Genomic DNA, 18,096 nt, shown 5'->3' with positions numbered 1-18,096 from the left:
AAGAGTACCAGGAACTAGGAGCTAAATTAAAGGATAGGATCCCAAGGTTATAATCACAGGATTATTACTTGAGCCGTGTGCAAATTTGCAACAGAGTAAGCAGATTAAGGGGGTGAACACATGGCTGAAGGAGTGATGTGGACAAGAGGGGTTCTATTTCATGGGACACTGGCAACGGGCAGTGAAGAACTTATAAGTTGAATTTGAAACAGAAAAGTATTGTAAGTGGGAGCTGTGTAAAGGCCCCATGGTCTTGCTGTGATGTCGCAAATTGGTGCAGAGACTAACAAACATAGCAAAGGCAGAATGGTTTTCAGGGGAGTTTTAATTCAAGTTAGGATAAAACGGCTTGCTAAATGTTAAAAAGGCAGTGAATTTGAGTGCTTTCAGGAAGGTCTTCTACAACAATATGGTCCAGATCCAACAAGGGAGGAAACCATGTTAAATTTAGTAAATAATAATTATCCAGATTTAATTAACAACTGAATATTATAAAAATGTATTTTTATGGACCAGTGATCATAATATAATTGATTCAACATAGCTGTTTTGCATTTCTTTCTTTTAAACAGTATGTAAGATTATGTAAGTCTGAATTCAATAGAATGCGAGAGACTGTCCCACAGTAACCAGGTAATTCTGTTAACAGGTAAAACAGGTCATCAATAGGAGGTATTGAAAATGAAATTGTGACAGACAACCAGTTTATACCTGTAACAGGCAAGAATTCTACCTGTTAAAAACAGTCATAGATAGCTAATGAGCAACACAAAACTAAAAAACTGGTAGATGCAAAGATCCTGGCATAGGGAAGAGACACAAAGCGCAGTAAAGGGCAACCAAACAGATAAGAGCTAAAAAAAGGAGTATGAAAAGAACCTTGCAAGGGATTTAAAAATCAACACAAAAATGCTACAATCAGATGATGAAGGAGAAAGGTCAGGAATAATTGAAAACTGACGTGATATTGTTAATAAAAGTAAGGAAATAGTGCACATGGCAAATAATTACTTTTCTTCAGTATTTACAGTAGAGGAAGGGGTCAACATGCTGGATATCCCAAGGAAACTAACAAAATAACAATGATGAAGAAATAATAGCCCTAAGCCCTAAAGTGTGGCAAACCCCAGAAACAGGTGGTCTCCATCTCAGTGAGAACATTGCAGATATCCTAACTACAATTTTCCAAAGTTCTCTTGATTCAGGGGCTGTTCCCTTAAATTGGAAAATTGCGCAAGTCATTCTGTTGTTTCAGAAAGAGGGGGTGAGAGAAACCAGGGAATTATAGACCAGTTAACCAAACATCTGTTGTCAGGAAAATACTCAAGTCTACAATTTATGGATAGGGTGACTGAACATCTTGACATTTCTCAGCTGATCAGAGAGATCCAGCATGGATTTATGTACCATATGTCTTCTGGAAGTCCAAAAAGTCCCTCATAAGAGACTGTTAGCTAAAGTTGAAGGTCACAGAATTGAAGGCAAATTATCGACCTAGTTAGAAAATTGGTTGAGTGGCAGAAGTAGGGACAATGCACATGTACTCCAATTTGCAGGATGCAACTAGTGGGGCCCCACCAGGAACTATGTTGGGGCCTCAACTATTCACTGTATTCATTAACAACTTAGATAATGGGAAAGCCACATATCTAAATTTGCTGATGACACAAAGATTGGCATTGACAAAGAAAAGGCAGTGGAAGCATAAAATTAGAGATCGGCAGAGGTGTCCCTCAATTCAAGGATGACGTCTAATGAGTTGCTGCCAAAGGTGGTGCAACAGGTCAATTCTCCATCTGGAGATCTTTGGAGACGTGAGACAAGATGTCCTTCGAGGTCGTGAAATCCAGAGTTCAGCATTTGCTTCCTTTTCTTTCCTTCTCTGCTGTTTCTCTACCTTGAGACTCTGACTCAAAGCATGATGCAGCTTGTTGGACAAGTTGTTGACATTCTCAATGATTAGTAGCAAGCTCGCCCTAGCCATTGTCAATGTTGCCAGACTTAAAGGAGAGCTTCAGTATCTCTGTAGCGTTTTCTTCGTCCTCCCAAGGAACAATGGCCATTGAGAGTTGAGGAAACAGGACCTGACGGGCACACTGTTTTCAGCTGTCTGGACACAGTGTCCAGACCATCGAAGTTGATTTTGGGAAGTTTTGCCTGAAAACTTGTGGAGCTGGCTTCAAGAAGAACATTGGCGTTTTCTCGATCGTCCTCCCATTGAATCTGGAGGATGCAGCAGAGGTATTGATGGTGGAATTTCTCTAGCGCTCTTATGTGTTGCTGATATGCAGCCCGGGTCTCACTGCAGTACAGAAGCGTACAACAGCTCTGCACACTAGGATTTTGTTGACTTGTGGAGACCTTTGTTGTCAAACACCCGCTGCCGTAGTTTGTAGAAGGCTGAGCTGGCACAGCTGATCCGGTGTTGGATCTCCTCGTTAACGGTGACCTTTTGAGAGGTGGATGCCAAGGTATGGGAAATGTTCAACATATTCCAGAGTCTCTCCTTCAACATGTGAGGTGGAATATTTGACTGACCAGGTGTGGGTTGATGCAGTTTTGTTTTGCAACTTTCAAGGACAGGCTGAGTCCCTTGTATATGGAATTGGAGAGTTTGAGAGTGGCTTGCAAATCTGGTGCAGGATGGACAACAGCACTGCAGTCATTCGCAAACTGTAGATCATGTATTTCTACAATGATCAACTTGGTTTTGGCACACAGGTGACTGAGGTTAAAGAGTTTTCTATCTAGATGATACTTAATACTCACACCAGGGGGCAGTTGGATAGCCATCGTGAGTGGATTGTAAATAGTATGGGGGCTATCAAACAGCCTTGTCTGACCCCAGTTCAGATTTTGAAGATGTCAATTTCAGATCATAAAGAACATAATTTTATTTTATCTTGGTACTGTAACTTTAAGATTGGACTGTAGCTTTAAAAACTACCATGGCTGAAGTTTAAAAGAGATGCTCACTGCAGCAGGGAGAAGAAAATCTACAATGTTGCCATCTCCTGGAAGTGTGTGCCAGGTTGGACAGAATGGTGCTAGAAAGGAGACCTGGTTTAAGGGGGGAACTGCCTAGTGACAGTGTTTTGATTGGTTCCTGTCCAAGTGGCCAGGTTCTGTGAGGATAGTACAGTAGATCAGCTCCTAGGCTGAAGAGGAAACCTTTCTTTCCTGTGTTTTGTAGGACTCCAGTAATCCTGCTACTGTAGCTAGCTATTCCTCACCTGCTGTATCCTACTTTCTTTTGAGAAACCCCTGTCAGGAGGAAAAGGGGAAAAATCACCAGTAGAGACATTAAAAGCAAGTTTCAACCAGAGAACCACAGACTGCAAGTGCTGGGAGACCACCTCGTGTCAGCCACAACACTATGCAAGGAACTTGGAAGAAAGCAATCAAAGTCAACCCATTTAATCCTGAACTCTGGATTGGTGCTATTGAACTCTTTTATCTCACCCTTAAAATTCATGTTCGTGTGTGTGTGTGCATGTTTGTGTATAAGGGTTTTAGAAAGGGTAGAGTTTAAGCTATAGAATTAAAAGTTAGCAGTTCATATTTCTTTCTTTTGCTACTGGTTACAATTTGTTCAATAAACAATTATTTACTTGTTAAGTTTACAAACATGGTGCTCATATTCTTTTACCCTAAATTAAACAGTTAGGTACAATTGGGGTAATTTGGTGGTCTGATTAAACTTCTTACAATTGTCATGGCTCGGGGAGCAGTGAGGCTTGATACTACAGTGCACTATCCCCAGTGAGTCTTGACAAGATCTCCCACTCAAGACGGTTGCAGCCATATGTTCATGAAACAATTGCAGGATTCTGAAGAAGTTTCTTGGACATCCAAATATTTGGGGTACAATCCACAGAGCCTCATAATTTATGGAGTCAAATGCTTTGGTCAGGTCAATGAATGCAATTAAGGGTTCCTGGCATTGTTCTTGATATTTTTCTTGGATTTGTCTAGCAACAAAGACCATGGCCAGAAGTTTGGTGGGGCACAGTGGTAATGTCACTGGGCAAGTAATTCAGAGCCCCAGGCTAATGCCCTGAGGACATCACCATGGCAGCTGGTGGAATTTGAATTCAATTAATAAGCATGCAATTAAAAGCTAGTATCAGTAATGGTAATCATGAAAATATCAATTGATAAAAGCCCATTATGGTGATGTCTTTATCAGCTGTCCTTACCTGGTCTGACCTAGATGTGACTCCAGATCCACATCAAAGGCCCTCTGAAATAGCCTAACAAGCTACTTAGTTGGACTAAACCAGAACAAAATCAAAAAGGAATGAAACCAGAAAGACAACCCAACAACGACCTAGGCATTGGAAATGGCAAGAGAACAAGCAGCCTGTTTGAACCTGCCATGTCCTTATTAACATCTAGGGACTTGTCAGGCAAATGTCCGTCTTTTTTTTCTTTCACAGGTGTGGGTGTCGCTGGCTAAGCCAGTGTTTATATATATTAGGAGCAGGAGTAGGCCCCTCGGCCCCTTGAGCCTGCTCCGCCATTCAATAAGATCATAACTGATCTGATTGCAACCTCACTCCACATTCCCACTTACCCTTGATAACCGTTCATCCCTTTGTTTATCAATAATCTATTTTGCTCTGCCTTAAAAATATTCACTCTGCTTCCACCACCTTTTGAGGAAGAGGGTTCCAAAGACTCACAGCCCTCAGAAAAAATTTCTCCTCAACCCTGTCTTAAATGGGCGATCCCTTATTTTTAAGCAGTGGCCCTTCTAGAGTTCTAGACTCTCCCACAAGAGAAACATTCACTCCACATCCACCCTGTCAAGAACTCTCAGGATCATATATGTTTCAATCAAGTCGCCTCTTACTCTTCTAAACTTCAGTGGATATGAGCCAACCCTGTCCAATCATTCCTCATGAGAAACTCACCCATTCCAGGTATTAGTCCAGTAAACCTTCTCTGAAATGCTTCCAATGGATTTACATCCTTCCTTAAATAAGGAGGCCAATACTGTACACAGTAATCCAGATGTGGTCTCACCAACATATCCAGATCCGAGGGGGAGGTTACCATTGACCAGAAATTAAACTGGATTAGCCATATAAATACTGAAGCTAAGAAACCTGCAGCGAGTAACTCACCTCCTGTCTCCCCAAAGCCTGTCCACCATCTACAAGACACAAGTCAGGAGTGTGATGGAATGCTCTCCCCTTGCCTAGATGAAAGCAGCTCCAACAACACTCAAGAAGCTTGACACCATTCAGGACAAGGCAGCCCACTTGATTAGCACCCCATCCACACTTACTCCCTCCACCGCTGACACACAGCGGCAGCAGTGTACACCATCCACAAGATGCACTATAGGAACTCACCAAGGCTCCTTAGGCAACACCTTCCAAACCCATGACCACTACCATCTAGATGGAGAAGAGGAGCAGACACATGGGAACACCACCACCTGCAAGTTCCCCTCCTATCCACTTACTAACCTGACTTGGAAATATATCGCCATTCCTTCACTGTCGCTGGGTCAAAATCCTAGAACTCCCTCCCTAATAACAACACTATAGGTGTACACCACAGATTGCAGCAGTTCAAGAAGGCAGCTCACCACCACCTTCTCAAGGGCAATTAGGGATGGGCAATAAATGTTGGCCTAGCCAGCAACACCCACATCCCATCAATAAATTAAAAACAATGCTCTGCATAACTGAGGCACAATCTCCCTAATTTTGTATTGAACTCCCCTCATAATAAACTACAACATTCTATTAGCTTTTACAATTACTTGCTATAACCTTTTGTGATTCATGCACTAGGACACCCAGATCCCTCTACATCTCAGAGCTCTGCAATCTCTCACCATTTGGATAAGATGCTTCCTTTTTATTCTTCCTGCCACAATGGACAATTTCACATTTTCCAACGTTATACTCCATTTGCCAGATCTTTGCCCATTCCCTTAACCTAAGTCCCTTTGTAGCCTCATGTCTTCGTCACAACTTACTTTCCCAACTACCTTTGTGTCATCACCAAATTTAGCAATCGTACCTTCAGTCCCTTCATCCAAGTCATACATATAAACCCAGCACTGGTCCCTGTGACACACCACTTGTTACATCTTGCCGACAAGAAAATTACCCATTTATGCCTACTCTCTTCTGTGTTAGCTGGCCAATCTATCCACGCCAATATATTATTCGCCACACCAGGAGTTTTTATTTTCTGCAATAACCTTTGACGTGGCACCTTATCAAATGTCTTCTGAAAATCTAAGTACAGTACATCCACTGGTTCACCTTGAATTTTTCTGCTATAACATCTTTAATAATAGTTTCTAACATTTTCCCTATAACAGATGTTAAGCTAACTTGCCTGTAGTTTCCTTGCTTTCTGTCCCACTCCCTTTTCAATTGCTATTTTTCAATCGAATGGAACCTTCCCCAAATCTAGGGAAGTTTGGAAAATTAAAACTAATGCATCAACTATCCCAATAGCCACCTCTTTTATGACCCTCGGTTGAAGTCCATCAGGACCTGAGGACTTGTGAGCTCTCAGCTCCAACAATTTTCTCAGTACCACTTCCCCAGTGATTGTAATTTTATTGAGTTCCGCTGTCCTTTCCATTCCCTAACTTACAGCTATTTCTGGGATGTTCCTTCTATCTTCTATAGTGAAGACTGATGCAAAATACCTGTTCAATTTATGTGCCATCTCCTTATTTTCCATTAATTCCCCAGATTCACTTACTATAGGACCAATGCTCACTTTGTTAACCGTTTTCTTTTTTAAATATCTATAGAAAATCTTACTATCAGTCTTGATATTTCTAGCTACCTTTCTCTCATACTAATTTTCCCCTCCTTATTAATTTTTTAGTCATTCTTTACTGTTTTTTTATATTCTGCCCAATTTTCTGACCTGCCACGCACCTTTGTGCAATTATATAATTTTTCTTTAAGTTTGATACTACCTTTAACTTTTTAAATTAACCACGGATGGTGGGCTCTCTTGGATTTTTTTTCTCTTTTGTTGGAATTCTGTGTATTCTAAAATATCCCCTTAAATATTCGCCACTGCATCTCTATTGATCTATCCCTCAACCTAATATCTGAGTTCACTTTAGCTCTGCTGTCATGCCCTCATAATTGTTATTTCAGTTTAAAATACTAGTCTTAGACCCACCCTTCTCTCTATCTAACTGATTGTAAAATTCAATATTATGATCGCTGCTACAGTGGGGCACCTTCACTATGAGGAAGGCTGGGCCTGTGGTAGGTGTTGAGCGAAAACCTACTTGATCTCATCCTAAACAATCTACCTGTTACTGGTGGATCTGTCATGACAGTACAGGCAGAAGTGGCCACTGCACACAGTCTTCATGCAGACAAAGTCCCACCATCGTGTTATGTGGTATTACCACCGTCACAAATGGGATAGATTTAGAAAATATCTAGAGGCTCAGAACTGGGCCCACAATGCCGCCTGAATGCCATCAGCAGCAGCAGAATTGCATTTAACCACAATCTGTAACCTCTTGGCCCAGCATATCCCTCACGCTACCATTATCAAGCCCAGGGATCAACCCTGGGAGGGCATCAACCCTGAGTGCAGGAGGGCATGCCAGGAGCAGCACCAGGCATACCTAAAAAAATGAGGTGTCAACCTGGTGAAGCTTCAACACAGGACTACTTGCGGGCCAAACAGCATAAGCATCAAGTGATAGACAGAGACCATAAGAAGTAGGAGCAGAAATAGGCCACTCGGACCAACGAGTCTGCTCCACCATTCAATGAAAGATCATGGCTGATCGGATAATCCTCAACTCCACTTTTCTGCCTTTTCCCCCATAACCCTCAATTCCCTTACTGATTAAAAATCTGTCCACCTCTGCCCTAGAATTGCACAGATTAACTTGCCTCAGAGAAGAAATTCCTCATCTCTCTTTTAAATGGGCGTCCCCTTACTCTGAGATTATGCCCTCTGGTTCTAGACTCTCCCATAAGGGGAAACAACCTCTCAGCATCTACCTCTCAAGGCCCCTAAGAATCTTATAGGTTTCAATAAGGTTGCCTCTCATTCTAAGTTCCAATGAAAACCCAAACTACTCAACCTCTCCTCATAAGAAAATCCCTCCTTTCCTGGAATCAAACTAGTGAACCTTCTCTGGACTGCCTCCAATGTCAGTATGTCTTTCCTTAGATATGAGTGCTAAAAGTGTTTGCAGTATTCTAGGTGTGGTCTAACTAGTGCCTTGTATAGTTTTGGCAAGACTTCCCTATTCTTATATTCCATTCCCTTTGAAATAAAGACCAACATTCCATTTGCCTTCCCTAATACCTGTTGAACTTGTAAATTAGCTTTATGGGATTCATGCACAAGGACTCCAAATCCCTGTGCTACAGCCTTCTGCAGTCTTTCTCCATTTAAATAACATTCATCTCCTCTTCTTCCTGCCAAGTGCATAACCTCACGTTTTCCCACATTATATTCCATCTGCCAATTTTTTGCTCACTCACTTAACCTGATTATATCCCTCTGTAGACTCGTGTCACCCTCACCACTTGTCTTCCCACCTACTTTTGTATCATCCGCAAATCTGGCGATAATACATTCACTTCCCTCATCAAGGTCATTAATATATATTGTAAATAATTGAGGCACTCCACTAGTTATAAATTGCCATCTTGAAAACGCCTCCCTTATCCCAACTCTGTCTTCTAATAGTTAACCCATCCTCTATTAATGCTAATATACTACCCCCAACACCATGGGCTCTTATCTTAAGTAGCCTTACGTGTGGTACCTTATTGAACGCCTTTTGGAAATCCAAATATATTACATCTACTATATTTATCTATCCTGCTTAGAGTTAAGCGATCCCACAACCAACAGATCGGATCTAAGCTCTGCAGTCCTGTCACATCCAGTTGTGAACGGTAGTGAACAATTAAGCAACTAACTGGAAGAGGAGGCTGCACAAACATCCATTCCCTCAGATGTTGTCAGACCTGAGTTTTTCCAGGTATTCTTTTGTTCTAGATTTCCAGCATCCACAGTATTTTGCTTTTATCGCCATTCTCAATGTTGGGGGAGCCCACCACATCAGTACAAAAGACGAGGCTGAAGCATTTGCAACCATATTCAGCCAGAAGTGCCAAGCGGATGATCAATCTCTCCTATTGGCCTCTTCCTGAGGAGATGCCAGTCATAGACGTCAGTCTTCAGCCAATTCGATTCACCTCGCATGATACAAAAGGCTGAAGGCATTTGATACCATTAAGGAGAAACTGAACTGGACCAGCCATATAAATATTGTGGCCGCAAGAGCAGGTCAGAGGCTGGGAATTCTGCGGCGAGTAACCTACAAGTAGGCGGCGACTCAGGAGAATACATGTCAGCATTTTCCCTGATATAAACTAGAAGGAAATGCCTAGAGTTTCCACAGCATGATTTCTCCCTCTTCTTGAAGTTAGTTACAATTGTCGCATCCCTGAAATTGGGCAGAGTTCCTTTTCCTCCAAAATCTATAGGATCAGTACTCGGAGTCTTGATGTGACGAAAAGCTTTGAAGATCTCGGCTGGAATGCATTCGGGGCTGCAGGCTGTGTTGCTTTTCATCCCTTTAATTTCTTGTTACAGCTTCCCCATCGATGGATTCTACCACAGGGTACTGGGGATAGCCTGGTACTGTGGATTCACAGTTGAGGAGTTGTTGAAAATCTTATTTCCAGCATTAACGTATGGCATCATCATCCTGAAGAGAGAGATCATCTTTTAAATGAAGAGGATTTTATCCATTTGATCTTGGTCTGTCAGTGGCCCTGGTGGCTTCAAAAAAGCTTTGCCATCATGATGATCAGCATATCATTGGATCTTTTGGGCTTTCACTTCCCACACGTCCTTTATCTTTCAGATTTGTTTCTGGGCATCAACCTTGGGCTGTTGGAATGCTGCTTTCATGAGTTGTGACCTTAGATTGTTCTGTCAGGCAATAAAGGCTGCTCATTTTTGTCCATGTGGTCATATATTTGAGCTTAATTGTTGTCGAACCAGTGTTGGTGACCACGATGCTGGAATCCAATGGTCTGGACACAGGAGTCTAGTACAGCTGACCTTATTTGTTCCCACTGTACTGGAATTGAGTTGGACCATTCACGACTCCCCAGATACTGAAGCAGTCCACGTCCAAATGCAGCAAGACCTGGACAATATCCAGACTTGGGCTGAAAAGTGGCAAGTAACATTCGTAACAAGTGATAGGCAATGACCATCTCCAACAAGAGAGAATCTAAGTATCGCCCCTTGACGTTCAATGGCATTACCATTTCAGAATTCCCCCATTATCGACATCATTACCATTGACCAGAAACTGAACTGGACTAGCCACCTAAATACTGCAGTTACAAAAGCAGGTCAGAGGCTGGGAATTCTGTGGTGAGTAACTCATTTCCTGACTCCCGAAAGCCTGTCCACCATTTAAAAGCACAAGTCAGGTGTGTGATGAAATACTCTAGGTGAGTGCAGCTCCAACAATTCAAAAAGCTTGACATCATCCAGGACAAAGCAGCACACCTGATTGGCACCCCACCCACAAACATTCACTCCCTCCAGCACCGTTGCACAGTAGCAGTAGTGTGTACCATGTACAAGATGCAATGCAGGAACTCAACAAGGATTCTTAGACAGCACCTTCCAAACTCATGACCACTACCATCCAGAAGGACAAGGGCAGCAGAGACATGGGAACACCACCACCACCTGGAAGCTCCCCTCTAAGCCACTCACCATCCTGACTTGGAAATATATCGCTGTTCCTTCACTACCATTGGGTCAAAATCCTGGAACTCCCTCCCTAACAGCACTGTGGGTGTACCTACACCACATGGACTGCAGCGGTTCAAGATAGCAGCTCACCACCAATATCTCAAGGGCAATTAGGGATGGGCAACAACCTAGCCAGCGACACCCATATCCCATAAATGAATTTTAAAAAGCGTGCAGATTTTCCAGATTGGTTGTGAGTTGCACTTTGAATTCCTCTCTTAGGTTGGGCTGCTTTAGTGCTGAGACATTGATCTTTTTCCTCTTGATTATTTGGGCCTTGTGATGTCTTGGTACTAGGTAGATGTTCATCACCGATCAAACAAGTCTATAATCTGTCCAAAAGACATCAGGCCCTGCATGGATTGAGTGATACAGACACCCCAACAATGACATAACCCAGGAGAAGCCCATGTGGGCTTCATACTTGTCCTTCTGGATAAAGAGGGCGTTTATAATAATGAGGTCATGCTGAGCACACTGTCAGCCATACAACACCATTTGCTTTTCCCACCGTGTCTTTCCCAATGGTTCCACTCCTGACATCGGAGTCATGGCCAATCCTGCCATCAAATCCCCCAGAAGGATGATCTTTTCTTCTTTTGAGTTGGCAGTGAGGATTTCATCAAGGTCAGAGTAGAAATACTCGTTAACATTTTCATTGGAGTCAAGGGTCAGAACATAAGTGCTGATGATGGTGGCATATTGGTTAAAGCTGAACTGTAGGTGAAGTATCATGAGTCTTCCATTTAAACAATTGGGGAGCTCTGGCAGTGCATCCAAGATCCTATTCCTGATGTCAAAACCAACTCCACGGACACAAGGGTCGCTGTCAGTCTTTTCCCAAGTGTACCCCTCTGCTTGTTCTTCAGCTGCCCCTCCCCAGGAAGGGGGTCTCAGAGGGCGGAGATATCTTGATAGTTCACGTGATACGATTGCAGTTCTTTCTGAACAGTCACTCAAGATTATCCATGAATGTTGCAACATTCCACATTGCAAAGTTTTCTTTCTTTGACCACAAAGCTGGAGATTCCACAGGGTGTGCTTCTCCAGGAGGAGGAAGTGGGACAGCTATTTTTAGGGCACTTTTGCTAGCCCCCTCCTCATATTGGGTGAGCAAAGGGTATCCTGAAGAGGACTGCTCAGTCACAGAGGCTGCTGCCCAAAGACACCAACTCAAGTGTCCAACAATCTTCATGTATCAGTTGCATGCATCTGTGCAGTTTCTTGATTGGGGATCCCAGATTCAAAGCCCTGTCTCTGTCGCCAATTCTCCTAAAAAAGGATTGAACAGGGTACTTTCTAAATGGTGAAAAGCTAAAAATAATGGTGGCCCAAGGAGTCTTGGGAGTCGAGGTGGGTAAATCATTAAAACATGAATGGGAATAGAAAATAAGAGAAAAAATACTGGAGAAACTTAAGGGACCAAAATCTGACAAATCCCCTGGACCTGATGGTCTACATCCTAGGATTCTAAAAGAGATAGCTGCAGAGATAACAGATGCACTGGTTGTGATTTCCCAAAATTCTCTAGATTCTAGAACAGTCCCAGCAGACTAGAAGTAGCACCGCTATTTAAGAAAGGAGGGAGGAAACAGGGAACTATAGCCAGTTAGTCTGACATCAGCCATCGGGAAAATGGTGGAATCTATTAAGAAAGTCTCAACAATGCACTTCGAAAATCATAGTATGGTTTTACAAAACAGAAATTGTGTTTGACAAATTTCTTAGTGTTTTTTGAAGGTGTAACCAATAGAATGGGGAACCCACCAGCTGTAACATTCCTGGATTTCCAAAAGGTCATAAGGTGCCACATGAAAGGTAAGGGCTCATGGACTTGAGGTGATATATTAGCATGTATAGAGGATTGGTTAATGGACAGGATGCAGAGAGTTGGGATAAATGGGGCATTTTCAATTTGACAGACTGTGACTAGCGGAGTGCCACAAGAATCAGTGCTGGGGCCTCAACTATTAATAATCTATACTAATGACTTAGATGAAGACTCTATTCTGTAATTGATGCTAGGTCAATTGTTAACATCAAAGGTGAATTTAAATAATACCTTTGGTTAACAAAAAACTAAGGGATATAGGACAAGATGAACAAAGATATGGAATAAAAACAGAAAATGCTGGAAAAACTCAGCAGGTCTGTCAACATTTGTGGCAAGAGAACAGAGTTAATGTTTCAAGTCTGTATGACTCTTCTTTGGAGCTAAAGAAAAGTAGAAAGTGATGGAATTTATATTGTTTAAGGTGGGTGGAGCAAGTAAAGCAGGATAGGAGGTCAGCGATAGGTGAGGACAAAGGAGAGATTGACAAAGATGTTATAGACACAAGACAAAGGGAGTGTTAATGGTGGAGTTAAGGGCTGAAGATGATGCTGATAGTGGCATAAAGATAAGAAAGCAGAATGTGTGAATAACGGAACAAGAGTCAGCACTCTTGAAAGAACAACATGGAGCAAGTGACAGAAGGGGTGGGGGGAGGGACAGTGGCTGGGGAAAAACGTTAGAAAAAGGGATTTTAAAAATGGATAAAACAATGAATAAGTAAATAAAAAATAAAATTTTTAAAAGGGGTTTAAAAAAGTTTTGGAGTTAGTTTGCTGATCACTGATGTGATTGAATGGTGGAGCAGTCTTGAGTGGCTAAATGGCCTCCTCCTGTTCCTAGATCCAGGTTACATCCAGGAAGGCATCGACCTGAGACAATATATTTGTTTCTCTCCACAGATGCTGCCTGATTTGCTGAATATTTCCAGTGCTTTCTATTTTTATTAAAAAATGTTTATGGCAGTTCTGTGTGGAGCTTACTTTTCACTCCCAAGTGTCATTCTGCGGGAAAAACTATCTTATTTCGCTTTTAGATTTCTCTACATTTGGAGCTGGAGGCTCCATTGATTCTATTTGTATCAGGTTTGCACTACAATGGATATTTATTCTAAAAGTGAGGACGAGTAGATTAAGAGAGCTGAATAAGCCCACAGGTGAAATCTTGAATCAATCAAGAATCCATCTAATTCAGCTTGAAAAATATTCAGCAACCCAACCTCCACTGCTCTCTGCGAAAGAGAATTCCAGAGGCCAAAAACCCTGTGAGAAAAAAATCCTCATTTTCATTTCAATAAGATCACCTCTCATTCTTCTAAACTCCAATGGATAATGTCCAGCCTATCCAACCTTTAGAAGCAGGAGAAGCAATTAGCTTTCCTAATCATTTGCTGTACCTGCATACTAACTTTTTGTGATTCACGTACCAGGACACCCAGATCCTTCCGTACCACAGGATTTTGCAATCTTTCTCTATTTAAATAATATGCTGCTTTTCTATTCTTCCTACCAAAGTAGATGAGTTCACATTTTTCCACATTATACTCCATCTGCCAATGCTACCAAGTTTTTGCCCACTCACTTAACCTAAGTCTTTGGTAGACATTTTAAGCCTTCCTCAAAATTTACTTTCCGACCTATCTTTGTCTCATTAGCAAATTTAGCAACCGTACACTCAGTCTCCTCATTCAAGTCATTGATAAAAATTGTATACAGTTAAGGCCCCAGCACCGATCCCCACTCATCACATCCTGCAAACCTAAAAATGAGCTATATATCCCTACTCTTTGCTTCCTGTTAGTTAACCAATGCTCTATTCATGATATCGTTATCCCCTACATAACTGAGGAATTAATGTTTATTAATGTTATTGAGGCCAAAACATTGTATGTTTTCAAGGAGTTAGATATAGCTCTTGGGACAAAAGGGATCTAAGGGCTTGCGGAGAAAGCAGGAGCAGGCTTTTAAGTTGGATGATCAGCCATGATCATAATGAATGGCAGAGCAGGATCAAAGGGCCGAATGGCCTACTCCTGCTCCTAGTTTCTATGTTTCTACATCTAAATCTCCTAATTTGTGTCATAAACTTTGATGCAGCATCAAATGCCTTTTGGAAATCCAAGTACACCACAGCTACAGGTTTGAATGGAACAGCAGTGTACAATGTACCTGCTGCAAAATTTGTTGCAATAAAGTGGAATCTTTGCTGTTCTTCAATCTTTCTTCCAACTCCTAAAAAATACAAATAAAATTAGAAATTAAAATTTTTGAAGTTCTTTAACGGTTTATCTGAACACAGGTTTGTCCATTTGAAGGAAACAAATTCAGGAGTGGCAGTCAAAGTGTGGCGCCCCAACTCCGCAAAACTGCTCCTCGCACACACCCCAACTCCACAAACACCCCAACTCCGCAAACCCTCTCCTCGCAAACACCCCAACTCCGCAAACCCGCTCCTCGCAAACACCCCAACTCCGCAAACCCGCTCCTCGCAAACACCCCAACTCCGCAAACCCGCTCCTCGCAAACACCCCAACTCCGCAAACCCGCTCCTCGCAAACAACCCAACTCCGCAAACCCGCTCCCCGCTGCTGGTGAGCTGATCCGGAATTCCCTCACCGCCAGGGGCAGGCTGTCCATCCGCCTCATGGTGAAGAATGAGTGCTGGAAACTGAGCAGAAGATCCCGGTCCCGCCGTCGGAGTACCGCTCCGGCTGCCCCACAGTCGCCGCTCATCCTGACCCCCACTTCCGGCTCACCTCGAGGATTGGTGGGGGAGGGGGTGTGTGTGTGTGTGTGTGTGTGTGTGTATATATATAATATATGTAGGCGGCTTCACTTCCGGGTCACCCCAGGGCGAGCGTCACTTCCAGTAGCCCTGGTTTCTCAGGGGTGGAGTTTGTGAATGAGAATTTTCTCCGATCGCTCACTGTCCGTCCAGGGGCAATAGGAACAGCTGCTGAGATCCGCATCAGACAGGGAGATCACTATGGTAACCAACTCAGGGAAAGTGACCAAATCGTTGGGGAAATCAAAGGATTCGGGGAGGGGTGTCACTAGGGATGGGCGAGCGACCCACTGGGGTTTGGGCGGAGGGGGCAGACATAGAAACTAGGGGCAGGAGGAGGCCATTTGGCCCTTCGAGCCTGCTCCGCCATTCATTATGATCATGGCTGATCATCTAACTCAATAGCCTGCTCCCACTTTCTCCTCATATCCTTTGATCCCTTTCGCCCCAAGAACTATATCTAACTCCTTGAAAACATACAATGTTTTGGTCTCAACTACTTTCTGTGGTAACGAATTCCACAGGCTCACCACTCTCTGGTGAAGAAATTTTTCCTCATCTCAGTCCTAAATGGTCTACCCCATATCCTCAGGCTGTGACCCCTGGTTCTGGACTCCCCCACCATCGGGAACACCCTTCCTGCATCTACCCTGTCTAGTCCTGTTAGAATTTTATAGCTTTCTATGAGATCTCCCTCTCAATCTTCTGAACTCCAGCGAATATAATCCTAATTGACTTAATCTCTCCTCATATGTCAGTCCCACTACTCCAGGAATCAATCGGGTAAACCTTCGCTGCACTCCCTCTATAGCAAGTACATTCTTCCTCAGATAAGGAGACCAAAACTGCACACACTGTTCCAGGTGTGGTCTCACCAAGATCCTGTACAATTGCAGCAAGACTTCCATGTTCCTGGACTTGAATCCTCTGGCTATAAAGGCCAACATTCCATTTGCCTTCTTTACCGCCTGCTGCACCTGCATGCTTACCTTCAGTGACTGGTGTACAAGGACACCCAGGTCTCGTTGCACATTGCCCTCTCTCAATTTATAGCCATTCAAGTAATAATCTGCCTTCCTGTTTTTGCTACCAAAATGGATAACCTCACATTTATCCACATTATACTGCATCTGCCATGCATTTGCCCACTCACTCAGCTTGTACAAATCACACTGAAGTATCTCTGCATCCTCCTCACAGCTCACCCTTCCACCCAGCTTTGTGTCATCTGCAAATTTGGAGATATTACATTTAATTTCCTCATCTAAATCATTAATATATATTGTGAATAACTGGGGTCCCTGCAGTACCCCACTAGTCACTGCCTGCCATTCGGAAAAAGACCCATTTATTCCGACGCTTTGTTTCCTGTCTGCCAATCAGTTTTCTATCCATCTCAATACACTTCCCCCAATCCCATGTGCTTTAATTTTACACGCTAATCTCTTATGTGGGATTATGTCGAAAGCCTTCTAAAATTCCAAATAAACCACATCCACTGGCTCCCCCTCATCAACTCTACTAGTTACATCCTCAAAAAATTCCAGTAGATTCGTCAAGCACGATTTCCCTTTCATAAATCCATGCTGACTCTGTCCTATTGTGCCACTGTTTTCCACATGCTGAGCTATTAAATCTTTTATAATGGACTCTAGAATTTTCCCCACTACCGACGTCAGGCTGACTGGTCTATAATTCCCTGTTTTCTCTCTGCCTCCCTTTTTAAATAGTGGGGTTACATTAGCTACCCTCCAATCTGTAGAAACTGTTCCAGAGTCTATAGAATCTCGGAAGATGACCACCAATGCATCCACTATTTCTAGGGCCACTTCCTTAAGTGCTCTGGGATGTAGATTATCAGGCCCCGGGGATTTATCGGCCTTCAATCCCATCAATTTCCCCAACACCATTTCCCTACTAATACTGATTTCTTTCAGTTCCTTCCTCCCATTAAACCCTGTGTTCCCCAACATTTCTGGTATGTTATTAGTGTCCTCCTTTGTGAAGACAGAACCAAAGTATGTATTTAGCTGGTCAGCCATTTCTTTGTTCTCCATTATAAATTCCCCTGTTTCTGACTGTAAGGGACCTATATTTGTCTTCACCAATCTTTTTCTCTTCAAATACCTATAGAAACTTTTACAGTCAGTTTTTATGTTCCCTGCAAGCTTACTCTCGTACTCTATTTTCCCCTTCTTAATCAATCCCTTGGTCTTCCTTTCCCCCGGGTGGTTTGTGAGGTGGGGGGGGGGGGGGGGGGGGGGGGGGGGGGGGGGGGGGGGGGGGGGGGGGGGCTCCACAACCAGGGACCAGACAACTGGGAGGAGAGGTTTACTGCACTGGTGTACAAATTAGGGCCCTCCAGTCACCAATTGACCGGGACAAGTAGGGATGGTTAGTCTTGATGGAGGTCACATAGGTAACAATCAATTTTCATTATATATATTCCTCAGAATTAACTAAGATGATCCTTAATGAGATCAAGAGTAAGAACATGGCTTTGTTATCTGTAATTAACTATTATTGGTATTATTAACGATACTTTGAAGGATCGATAATTGGCCTCCTATCTCTCATTCACACGCTGCCCCTTGGCAACATCACCCAAAGAAGTTAGTTTTCAAACAACCCATCTGCCTGCACTCCAAGGACCACCTGCCCTACCT

The 18,096-nt window shown here is 42.9% G+C and overlaps 1 protein-coding gene across 2 annotated transcripts in view; it reads right to left on the bottom strand.

The window, feature by feature from the left end:
* eef2kmt (eukaryotic elongation factor 2 lysine methyltransferase) overlaps nucleotides 1-15,431 on the bottom strand; it is a 55,561-nt gene extending 40,130 nt beyond the window's left edge. The window contains exons 1-2 of one of the 2 annotated variants that reach the window (XM_041205955.1): nucleotides 15,265-15,431; nucleotides 14,815-14,877 (exon numbers count right to left, since the gene is read on the bottom strand). In XM_041205955.1, coding sequence (XP_041061889.1) covers nucleotides 14,815-14,877; nucleotides 15,265-15,378 — 177 coding nt within the window. In that variant the 5' untranslated portion in view covers nucleotides 15,379-15,431. Of the gene's footprint in view, nucleotides 1-14,814; nucleotides 14,878-15,261 lie in introns of both variants that reach the window. The other variant, XM_041205954.1, reaches the window with a different exon arrangement.
* Nucleotides 15,432-18,096: the final 2,665 nt, after the last annotated feature.

The sequence above is a fragment of the Carcharodon carcharias genome, chromosome 15 (genome assembly GCF_017639515.1).
Source record: "Carcharodon carcharias isolate sCarCar2 chromosome 15, sCarCar2.pri, whole genome shotgun sequence".
In the NCBI taxonomy this organism is placed as follows: domain Eukaryota; kingdom Metazoa; phylum Chordata; class Chondrichthyes; order Lamniformes; family Lamnidae; genus Carcharodon; species Carcharodon carcharias.
The sequence above is the reverse complement of the archived record's forward strand: the minus strand, read 5'-3'. Positions and strand labels throughout refer to the sequence as shown.